The following is an 11,817-nucleotide window of genomic DNA, read 5'->3' as shown; positions in this document are numbered from 1 at the left end:
AAAAAAAAAACGTTTTCTTTCTTTTTTACTTCTCGCATCATTGTTTTTCTGTTCTATTCATACGTTAACAAATTGCATTCATGAGTCTTATGGGCTATTCTCGTCAAAGTTCTTTTTTTCTTGTTTTGTATGTGCAACATGGCTCAATGGATTTCTAAGCAATCCAGTAAGTCCCCATCCGTTTGACTGCAGGTCATGAAGAGCAACATTTCAAAGTGAAAAAAATTGAAGAAGAAGCAAAAAAAATAGAAGGACAAGAAGAGATAGGAGATGAAAATAAAGAGTGAAAAAAAAAAGAGAAAACAAGAAAATTGAAAGTAGAAGTGTGCCTTTTTGTCTGTCTCTCTTTTTTTTCTGTGTTGGAATTTGTGATGAGAGTGTGTATGTGTGTGTCGAGGCAAACCCCGACAGAAGATAGGAGGAAGAGAAAGAGTCGAAGAGTGTGCGTGAGGATCGTTGTATGTGGCCGGGCGTTTGTGTTTGAAATAAAATATATATTTCTTTTCATTCTCAAACCTCTCGATTCTAATTTTATCTTTTTCGTCACTTTTTTCTGATTCGAACATGTACCCACAACCTATACTTATCCTCGAATTTTGATTCTTATTCTTTTTCTGATTTTTGCAATCATATTTTGGCTCTCTTCTAATTTTGCAATCCTGTGCGTGTGCAGTGATTGACACTTTCTGGAGCTTCTCAAGACAAAACACGTGACTAAACAATGACTCAAAACCTCACTTGACCAGTTGAAGTGGTTGAAAAGAGTACAAAAGAAAAGAAAAGAAGGAATAGGAAAAAAGGAGTGCATGCAACCTACCCGTTTTTTTTCTTTTTTTTTGCATTTTCTCGTTTTCTGCACCTTGATTTCAGGTGCTGCGAAACATCAAATTTTGATCACTCGCTCGTTTTTCGTTGTTTTTTTAGTCTTTTTTAACTTCAATGGTTTTTGATACAGTTTTAAACATTTCAACTAAGAGTTTTTCATCCAAGCGATACTACTGAAAAACCTGTAAAATTTGAGCTAATTTTTTTCGGTTTCTTTGCAAGATATCCTGAATTTGTTAATTGATAAAAGTTTTGGGATATTAGGACAAACAATTTATCAGTTGGTAAATTTTTTATATCTCTCACAGGAACCGAGATAAAATAGCTTAAAGTTAGATGTGGCTTTTGTAATTTACGGTATCCTCATTAGGATCAATTATCCTTACTAGGATCAACTCTTTATTGAAAAAATCGCTAATGTTTTGGTGTCAGAGTAGGGATCTCCCACTTTTATTGTTAAACATGCAATATGTTCATCATAAAATAGGAAATTTCAAAAGTTGTGAAAAAAAACCTTTTAATCATCGAATCTGAATTTTCACTCTCTATTTTTCAAATCCGATTATTTTGACGGTCTATCGTTCTCTTAACGGATATTTCCAAATTGGGCTGATTTTGCTTGGAAACTAGCTTTTTTATTGCTTGCTTGCAAAATCAGGGCCCGGCCCGACCCGGCGGGCCCGGGTTCTCCGAATTTGAAAAAAAATTGAAATTTCAGAAATTTTTTCAAATTTTTTTTGTGAAAGATTTATTTTTTATGGACTTTTTATCTTGAAAAATTAATATAAGCCTTTTTTTTCTGTTGACCTCAAAAATTTTTTTGAAAAAGACGGGAAACATTTTTCCGAGAATCCGGGCCGAGAAGGGCCAGACCGGGTCCTGAAAATTCTGAAAAAGCCCGGCCCGACCCGGTCCGGGCAGTTGCATGTATGTTTTATTTTAAGACTTCATCAATTCCTTAACACTGAATTGTTTGGATTTTGATTTTGAAAAGGCTTTATTTCTGAATCATTATCAATGCTTTATTGGAAGCCCACCTTATACGAGCACTTTGAGCTCAATTATCTCAGTTTCTATGAGAAACATAACAGCGTAGGGCTCTTTTATCACAGGTTTCACGGTATATTAGAAGTCTGTATTAATACTTTGCAGAAAATATTTATAGCTAAATTCAAGAATTCTTATTTTTGTTGCTCGAAATTTGGAAAAAAAATTGCATGGTACATTATTTCTGCTTCGTTTGGTCAGTTTTCTGCTCCAGTTTCTGATTTCTTTGCCTTTTCAAGAAAATTTTTTCACGAGAAATTTTTTATCAGAAACTAAAACTGATTAAAAGTTATAAAAATTCCAAAATTTCGAATTCCAAATTTTTCAGTCAAGTCGCTCAAAAACAATATTTTTCAATCCACGGTATTGTAAATAATTTATAACATTTTTTTATCTAGATTTTTACTACTCTCTCCGTTGTACACACATTTCTCCCCTAAAAATCTCTCATTGAAAGCCTTGTAATCCAATCTCCCCGCTTCCCCAATATCTCAACCACAACTCTAAAAACCCTCTCAAGTTGTGAAGAGTAAACCTTATAGTTTTTTTTTCTCTCTCATTGCTTTAAGGCGTTATGCATCACTTTTGCTATATCGGAACTTCCCGTCATTGCACATTTTCTAATTTCAAATTGGAAAGAAAAAAGAAGCCTTTCGAAACCCCACATTTCCGATTTTTACAAAACGTGCTTCTAGCCTGATTAATCTTCTAAAACCAGTTTCGAACTTTGATACTGGTATTAGAATTGCTATTGTCGTCATGGATAGTGGGTTCTAATCTCAGTTATACAATCTAAAACCGAATATTTCGAAATGAGGATTTCATAAAATAATCTGATATTTTCGACGGATCAAAAGCCCACGCGTTTTTATGTCATTTTTTTTCTGAAACTCCGCCTTCATTGACTTTTTGACCAAAACGAAAAAATGCACAACGAGCCGGCCGAAATGCCAAATACGAAACCAAAACCGCAACCATAAGAGCGTGGGCGGTAGTGTCTCCCTGTTTGCTTGTGCATACCATTGAGAGGAGTTTACTTCTTGCGGAAGTCACTCTTTCCTTCTTTTCCTTTCTCCAATCGGTTGCCGTAGTGTCGATAAATGTTTGTTTTCTGACATCACATTGACCTAATCGGAAATCAATATCATTATAACACCGAACTCTTTTTTTTTTGGCTCTCTTTTCTGATTTTTTCCGATGATACCAAATACACACCCACTTTTTTCCCTTTGTCCTGAATCATTAACATTGTTTCCACTGCTCTGTGTGTAGTTTTTTCTTAGAGGAAGCTTTAAAAAAAGATGAAAAAAGTCAAAAGCAGTGCACTTTTTTTCTAGTTCCTGTCTGCTGCTAGATGGAGATGCACACTAGCTCACACCCCTTATTTCCGGTGCCCTTCGTCTGGAGCACTTTGTCTGCAGGCGACTGCATTCCTCATAACCCTTCTTTTTCTACTTTGGACTACGGTGGCTTTGTTTTTTCTCGTTTTCGAGCTCTTGGACTACTATAATCCTTTTTTCACAAGCAATCTCGAGTACAAAAAGGTTTTTGGAATTTTCTTTTTCAAATTTGCCTAGCTCCATAAATGCCAATACAAATCACATTTGATAATAATCTAGGATGAGTGTAGGGCTTCGAAATTCTAGATTTTTCAATCTTATACACTTTTCACATTTCTCCATATTGAAAAATTGATGAATCAGCTTGTCTTTGCCTCATATTTTTGGTCTTACTATAAATTATTTTTGACAAAAAATTTATCGAAAAAAAAAACACAATTTTGCATTAAAATAGCTACAGTAGTCTGAGTTGTGAATATAAATATATAAAACTCAATTAAAACATTTCTTTCTGCTCCTATGGTCTTCTCTTTGAGCAAATAATTTTGCCCCTGCTTATTGTTTTAGCTCAGCACAAAGAAGAAGCTACTTGTCATTTCCCCCCTCCTTTCCCTTCCATTTTTTTGCCATTCTTTTTTTTATTCGCAACATGACGACATAACAATGAGTTCAAATTTTGCATATTGAGAGATTTTTTGATCGGTGAAACCCCCGCCCACGAACTATGAATGACAAAACATAATTTTTAATATGAATTTCAATATCTATCTTCGTCAATCCACAAAAAGCACCTGCTGTTGGTAACAAAAAATGTTTCACGCCTTCTAAAAATGTTTCTATATAAATTGTCTCCGAAAAAAAATACCATTCAGTCTTTCCCTTACTATTGTCCACTCTCTGGAGCCACGTCATCCTTTTTTCTTATCAAAATTCTATCTCTGAAATAATCGCTGACTCATGACATGCCCACTTTTCCGGTGTAAATATAGGCAAAAAGAAAGTCTAACTCCATTATGACACAATTACCACTTTTGAGTCTGTTCACACACCCCCGCAAACCGAGAAAAAACGACTCTCAGCGTATCTGGTTTTTTTTGTTTTGTGCTCTCTCATTTTTGACACATGTGTTTCTTGTTTCATTGTTTCCTTTTTGAACAAAACATTTAATCTAAAACTGATAGTACTCCCCCATAGCCGGGGGAGTGTTCCTGGTACTTTGGTTTTCTCGGAAACAGTTGTCTACAAAAGGTATATAAGGATTGGATCGGAATATTAGACATACTTTCAAAAGTTCCAAAAATTCCGATCATTTGTGGAAGGAAATTCCGATCGGAATATTTTCAAACCTTTTATTTTCTGTAGAATTTGAAATTTTTGGACTACGGTATGTTAAAGCGCATACTAAACATTTGTTTGTGGGTCTCCAGGAGTTTGAAAAATTCCGAATACTCCAAAGTTTCAAAATTTCGAAAACCGAAATATTCTGAAATTACAAAATTTCGAAATTTTGAAAACCGAAATATTCCAAATTTCCAAAAATTTCAAAATCGGAATATTCCGAAATCCGAAATTTCGATGTTTTCAAAATTCTGGTAATTTCAATATTGGAATGTATGGATTTTAAGGTTTGGAAACTTGGAATATTCCGAGATTTTGAATATTCAAATTTTTCAGATCGAAATATTCCGAAATTCTGAAAGTTTCAAAAAGAGAATTTTTCGAAATTCCGAACTTTTGATGTTTTCAAAATTGGATAATTTAGAATTTGCGAAAATTTCAATACTGGAATGTATAGAAATTCTAAAATTTTGAATATTGGGATATTTTTTCGAGTTTCCGAAAATTTCAAAATCGGAGTATTCCGAATTTACGAAATTCGTTCTCAACTCCTTCTTCATACTCCTCCTTGTTTTCTTCATCTTATTTTGATCTACAAAATGTTATGGGTGTCCTCCTGCTGTTCCCTCCTCTCTTCCAATTTTGCCTTCTTGCCTCCTCATCATCCCATCTCCATTTCATAGGAAAACCGTCACGGAAAAACGAACAAGAGGCAAATTTTGATTCCCTGTGGTTGTAGATGCGTAGGTGGGAAGAAAAAAGGAGGGAAGAAAGGTCTGCATTTGAAATTAGACAAAATTTCGATTCCACACTCGCTTCTCTCTCTTTTTTCCTTCTTCCTTTTTCCCCATTTTTTTCTCCACCTACCTTTTTTACGTGGTTCGCGTTTCACCGGTGTGGCTCTGACAATTTATTCATGACTCCCGAGAGTTCAAAGAATCTCTTTTTGCTCCCTTTCTTCTTTTTTCTATTCAAAAATCTGCAGTGTTAATCAGTTTCTTATTTCTTATAGATTTTTTGTCTTACATTGGTTTGATTTGATCAAATTGTCAAAAGTTATATTTAAGATTAGTTGACAATCAAATCAGAGCCAATCCACTGACCTCAAAAAAGTTAGTTTCGATTTTCAAGAAAACATTATTTCCGCCTTTTTGATTTGACTTCCGGGCTTCAGAATCCCCTCCTCCTGTCATTTTATTCCTTGGATATTGCTTTTGGTGAACCAAAAAAAACAATTGCTCTCCAATTTCTACCCTGACCCCTTATCATTTTATCTCACTTTTTTCCTTTCCATGAAAAATTGTATATACAAAAGCGCACTTTTCAGTTGATTTTTGGATATTTTCAAAAATCCTTAGATTGGCTGTCAAGTTTCCGATAACTTTGAAATTCTTGGAGAATGTAAAACAGACCTAGATACTTTGCATAGACAGAATTTTTTGAAAATTCCTAGTTTTTCAGCAACTTGTGGATTTGTGAAAAACATCCTTTTTTACCTTTTTTTTGTACTGAAAACGGGGAAAAACAGGTATCCTTCTGAAACAAGCGAACTGAATTCTTCTGAAAATATCTGAATCCTTCTGAAATTGGAAAATAGCTGAAAAATTAGGAATTTTCAGAAAATTCTGTGAATGAAACTTTTCAATCTAAGTCTGTTCTAAACCCTCCAAAATTTTCAAACTGATTGGAAACTTGACAACCGAGCTTCCGACTCCAGAAAATGACCAAATATTTTTTTCAAGCCCGTCTTGCCCTTTTATCGTTCTCTCATATTTCTCCTCTTTCCCTTTTCTTCAAAAATTATCTGCCCATGTATACATTTATTATCATTAAAGATAGCAGATGACTCTCCACGAGCCACCTTCGAAACTCAGCCGACAAACAGCTACACTTCTGAGGCCACCAACGCTAAACAAGCCAATCTTGACTTTTGGTGATAATGATTGCTTGAAAACACCAACTATCAATGATATGCTAAAAGTAATTCGCATATTTTTTTGTTTAAAATTCAATTCGTCAAATTTTAGACGCCCACTGTAAACTCACCACGGCACACACCAATGAGTATCGACGGAACACCTAAAGTCAGCGGATTTTCGGGATTTACACCACAAACGGATCAGACGTTTTTCGGAGAACATGAGCCACTGTTCAACCAGTTTGAAATGCGAGCCGAGTCTTCATCTACACTCAATCCGCAGGACAAAAGAGGTGTTCAATGCTCGGATCAATCAACATCCGAACAGAAGCCTAAAGACAATTCATTTGGGGCTCCAAGAATGTCCAACGGGATTCAAAAAACGAAACCAGAAGCTTTGAAACTTAAAGAAAGCGAAGACCCAATGAGAAGTAACCTAATGGATTCACCTGGTATAAATGTCAATGTGAGCCTATAGATTAGTTTAGTTGTTTCAGGATTATCAGCTGCAAAGTTTCAGTTCTCTCCAATGGTAGAACACTTCCTACAAACTCTCAATAGCAAGAGTAGCCATGATCCATTGCCAGAGCTGATGATGGAAGAGAAGACTCCGCTTTTCGGTCAAGATCCTCTAGATTCTATTAAGGTAGTTCTGTGAGTTCCAGACAAAGTTTAAATCGATTGAATTTCAGTTCCACACAATTCAACATCGAAGAAACTCGGATGACGAGCCACGATTCACGGATGCTCTTCATGTTCCGATGCTTCCCCGCAAGACCAGTGAGCCATCACATCTTGGTTCATCTCTCCTTCAACTAGATCAACCATCATCAAGTTCTCGTCCATCCTCGACGATTCCACGTGTCACGCGGACAGATACCGCCAACAGTTTGAGATCCATGAATCACACATCAATCTCCCCGCACACAGATGACCCATATCTGAATTCAACAAGCTATTCAAGTCTTTCAACGCATTCTTCGTTCTCGTAAGTGCATTTAGAAAGTATTAGCTAATTAATTTCTGTGAATTTTTAGTGATAGCACTAGTCTAGCTCATTTTGAGCCCAAGGTTGAGCCAATCGATGACTACTCGTACGGATTTGCTGATAGCGGAGACTATGGGGCATTTGAGTTCTCGTCGACATCAGAAGAGTTGAAGAATATTGGTTGCCAGAAGATGAAGGTGAGACAAAAAGTCATCAAAATGAGCGATAATTTGAAATTGCAGTCTTCAAAGATGCCACTTCAGGATCGACCATACAAGTGTCCACGAGAGGGATGTGACAAGCGGTTTTCAAGAAGTGACGAGTTGACAAGACATATTAGAATTCATACTGGACAGAAGCCATTCCAGGTGATTTTTGAAACCGAATAAAGTGTTATATTTGGGTGTCATGTTTCCGATCACTTTGGAAGTTTTGGAGGGTGTAAAGCAGACCTATATTAGAAACTTTGCACTCACCAAAATTTTCAAAAATCCCAATAGTTAAAAACTAGGAATTTTCTAAAAATTGTGTGAATGCAAAATTTCAATCTAGGTCTGTTTTACACACTACGAAGTTTTCAAAATAATTGGAAACTTGACAGCCGAGCTCCAGACTCCCAAAAATGGTCAAAATCACCAGTCATAAGAAAACTACGTTTTTGTATATCTTATGGACATGTACTGTATCTCGGTTTTTTCAACAAAAAATGGAAAACGTTTCGTCTGCTGAATTCTTTATCATAATATCAACAAGAATTTGTCTGTTGACAACGTTTGTATATCTTTCACGGAAATCAAGATATTTGAGCTAAAATTTACGGTTTCAGTCTCTTTCAGAAAATATATTATAGGATCATTTAAAAAGGGTTTCATTTCATAAATTTGAAGTCAATTTCTAACCGAACTGGAAATTAGTCTCACAATACTTTTCATCCCAATTTCCAAAAGTTCAAACTATTCAATAAATTAAAATTCGATTCTGACCCATTTCCTCATTTCAGTGCCGAATTTGTATGCGTGCCTTCTCCCGATCCGACCATCTCACAACACACGTCAGAACGCACACTGGCGAAAAGCCATTCTCCTGTGACATTTGCGGCCGGAAGTTTGCACGAAGTGATGAACGAAAACGCCACACAAAAGTTCACAAAACAACGGTGAGTTTTTCCAAAAGGCTATTTTTTTTAATTCTCAAGTTTCAGGGTAATAGCCAAAAGCAAAAATCGAGAAGAGGACATCCTATGTTTGATTGAAATAACTAAAAATCGTCATTATCATTGTTTGTCTTCTGTGCCTTCTAATCGAAATCCGTGTAATTTTTTCTGTTTCTCCGCACAGTGCTGGTAACCGAATTCAATGACCCAGTTTTGTATCCTCGAAATGCGATCTGAGTGCTCTTACCCTTCTAACTTATCTTATTTAGACATACTACAATAGTTTTTACGACTTTTTCGTCTCCTTTAGAATCTGGGTTTGGGCTGCTAACCACAGTTAGATCTCCTTTCTAATCCAATTGGTTTCATTTTTCTGTCCATTACGAATATTCTTATTTTATTCGATATTAGCTTTTTATTATTTCGAAGACTCTCTCCTGTTCAATTCTATCCGGTTTGGTATAAATTTCTGCTCTATTTTCTACAAAATTCTCTCCCCAGCCAATTTTCACAACCATGTTTCTATGCATATTGTTTGTAAAATGGAATAAACTTTAATTTTCGGAAATTTATGGTTTTTGATGCAATTAAATAATCTCCGCTACATTGATAAGAAGAAACGTTTTGGAAGTGCTGGAATGATAGCAAGAAATGACTATTATTGATTCTTCGCCTACTTCACTATGACTGAAACTTCAATTTGTTCGAGTTCTGACTATAATCAGGATGAAGAGGAGCGGATTGTTCTACATGTTTATGATGACGAATCCAAAGAATTCACATCACTTACTACTTATCATGGAATGGTTTGTAAACATTCAGATTATCCTGTTTTTAGACAGAAATTCAGATCAGAATCTATACATCAGAAACTTGGCCATCAAGAATATTCTGGGGAGTGGTAGTCGTTACATGTGTTACCTTATTTATGATACAGGTATAGAAAAATTGCTAAAAAAATATGGTGAACAATATTGGAATTCAGGGAGGAGTATTATTAGAATTTTACAATTCACACCCTACAGCAACGAAAATCGACGAGTATGAACTGTTGCAATCGTATGCACCGAGTATTTCAATTTGTCCGTATGGCTTCAAAACTAATGGTGATTTTTTTGAACTTAACAAATATGTAATTTTTGTTTTTTAGAAGAATTATTTTTTCTAATAACTGAATACGACACAAATATTGATGTGCCGTTCAATATCTGGCAAAATTCGAGCAGATCTCTTTTAGTACAAAACAGGTAAATTTCTGAAACATAAGAAACTCTGAAAACGGACAATCTACACTTTAGCTATAAGTGCAATGATGTAATTAACTCTATCACTATTGAAGACGATCAAGTTCTTGATTTCTGCTCCAAATCAAGATCTCAAATCACTGATTTTGGGTTATGCTTCACTTTCGAGCATTGGAAGGATTATGAGACCAGTTCGATTACTGTGAAGTTGAAAAATGAATTTCAAAGTGAGTATTAGTAACATCGAAAAGTTAGAAATCTTAAAATTTTAGAAACATACACGGCTCATATCCACGAGGAGTCTTTCGAAGTGTCCCGACTAACAACACGAGCATGGTTAAAGCCAGGAAAGCATGCAAAACTTTCATTCAGCATTGAAGAGGTATTTTATTTTTTTCAAATTTTTGTAATATACCGAAAACACTCTAATGACCCCCTATCTTTTGAATTGAAACCAACTGATCTTGGTTTCTGTATTCAATATGAAAAAGTGGTTAACTGACAAAATATTCATGATATCAAAATAAGAATCGTGTCAGTTGATGACTTTCGATATTTTTCTCACAAAATGAGATGTGTGGGGTCATAGTTGAAGGTTTGAATGGCAGGATTTTATTAGAGCGTTCACGGTAACGATGATAAAAAGTTTCCAGCAACATTATATGCAACAAAACGATTGGGGTACATGTAAAGTGCAAAATGGAGAATGGTATAATCATTACGGTTGTTTGCAAGAATGCCCCCTGAAAAGTTATAGAGACAGGTAGAAAATAAATCGTACGCAAAAAATATCAGACTAGCTATATTGCAGCTGTGGATGTAACCAATTCTATGATAAATCAAGTGAGAGCCATTGCACAATAGAAGAAATTCTACAGTGCTCAGAATGTGAGTTGTGCCATTATTCAGATTGTTTCAATTAAATTTTTAGTGAAACACACCAGTTGCGATTGTCCGGTGCAGTGTTACTCACGTAACTTCAAAATGCAACCAGTATATTTGTTAAAAAGTAACAAAAAGTGAGCTAAAAAGAAATGGGCATACAAATCTCACAGAATAAAATTCAGCGAATCAACAATCACATTTCATATCAATTCAAGACTTCTGAAAAGTCATCAACAATACAAACGATTCAAGCAAATTGACCTAATGAGTTACATCGGTGGTGTAATGGGACTGTTTCTTGGAATGAGTTGTATCACACTCCTCGAAGTTTTCATCTACTTATTCAAAACCATTTTTGGAACACTTAATAATAATAGACACAAAGAATTTGTGGAGCGGTTACTGTCGGATGATGATGGGAGCGTTCATGGATCGCATGAAGAAATTATCATTACACAGAAAATGTGAGTACCCACTACCGTGAATTCTCTAGTAGACTTAAGGCTCAATTATTTCGGTTCCTGTGAGAGATATCAAAAATCTGACAACTGATAAAATATTCATCACAATATCACCAATGTTTTATAAGTTAGTTAAATTTTGCTGTCTTTTGAAGGAACCAAGATAATTGAGCTTAAAGTGCATGTATAAGGTGGGCTTCTATTAGAGAATTTTTATAGCATTTTAAAGCATTACTGGCGCATTTTTTATTGAAGTGAGTCCAGAATCTTTAATCACAAATACAATTTTCCAGAGATAAACCAAAAGTGACATTTGAAACGCCTGTGGAAGTGCCAAGAACACCTGAGCCAGTCTCTCAAATTTCCCAGGCACCACGAAGGTTTTCATTAATGCCGGCTATGAACAATCAACTAGGCGTTAAGGTTAGTTCTCAAAAAAAATTTGAAAAAAATGTACTTGATTCAGGTCCAATTTCATCGGCCGAATCACACTTTGAAAAGGAACTCTATTTATCTTGGAAACTGTGATTTCTAAAAGCAAGAATAATAAAAATTTCAGACTAATTAGATCGCAATTTTTTTATTCAATATCCCAGGACATCTTATCTTTCATTCCCA

The 11,817-nt window shown here is 35.3% G+C and overlaps 2 protein-coding genes across 2 annotated transcripts; both read left to right on the top strand.

Annotated features, from left to right (window-relative positions):
* Positions 1 to 6,392: 6,392 nt before the first annotated feature.
* On the top strand, positions 6,393 to 8,708 carry Cbr-egrh-1 (the record flags this gene model as incomplete). The annotated part of the gene is made up of 7 exons (XM_045240509.1): positions 6,393 to 6,530; positions 6,578 to 6,934; positions 6,989 to 7,114; positions 7,161 to 7,456; positions 7,506 to 7,824; positions 8,457 to 8,612; positions 8,658 to 8,708. 7 exons carry the CDS (start codon positions 6,393 to 6,395, stop codon positions 8,706 to 8,708), a joined length of 1,443 nt encoding a protein of 480 aa, XP_045093490.1.
* Positions 8,709 to 9,292: 584 nt separating this feature from the next.
* Positions 9,293 to 11,734, top strand: Cbr-tag-324 (the record flags this gene model as incomplete). The annotated part of the gene is made up of 10 exons (XM_045240508.1): positions 9,293 to 9,415; positions 9,460 to 9,546; positions 9,595 to 9,715; positions 9,760 to 9,856; positions 9,908 to 10,080; positions 10,126 to 10,235; positions 10,763 to 10,872; positions 10,921 to 11,202; positions 11,493 to 11,622; positions 11,666 to 11,734. The coding sequence occupies 10 exons, from the start codon at positions 9,293 to 9,295 to the stop codon at positions 11,732 to 11,734; spliced, it is 1,302 nt and encodes a 433-aa protein (XP_045093489.1).
* Between the last annotated feature and the right edge of the window lie 83 nt (positions 11,735 to 11,817).

Source organism: Caenorhabditis briggsae, assembly GCF_000004555.2.
Source record: "Caenorhabditis briggsae complete genome, chrX, whole genome shotgun sequence".
In the NCBI taxonomy this organism is placed as follows: domain Eukaryota; kingdom Metazoa; phylum Nematoda; class Chromadorea; order Rhabditida; family Rhabditidae; genus Caenorhabditis; species Caenorhabditis briggsae.
This window is presented reverse-complemented; position numbering and strand designations above follow the sequence as displayed.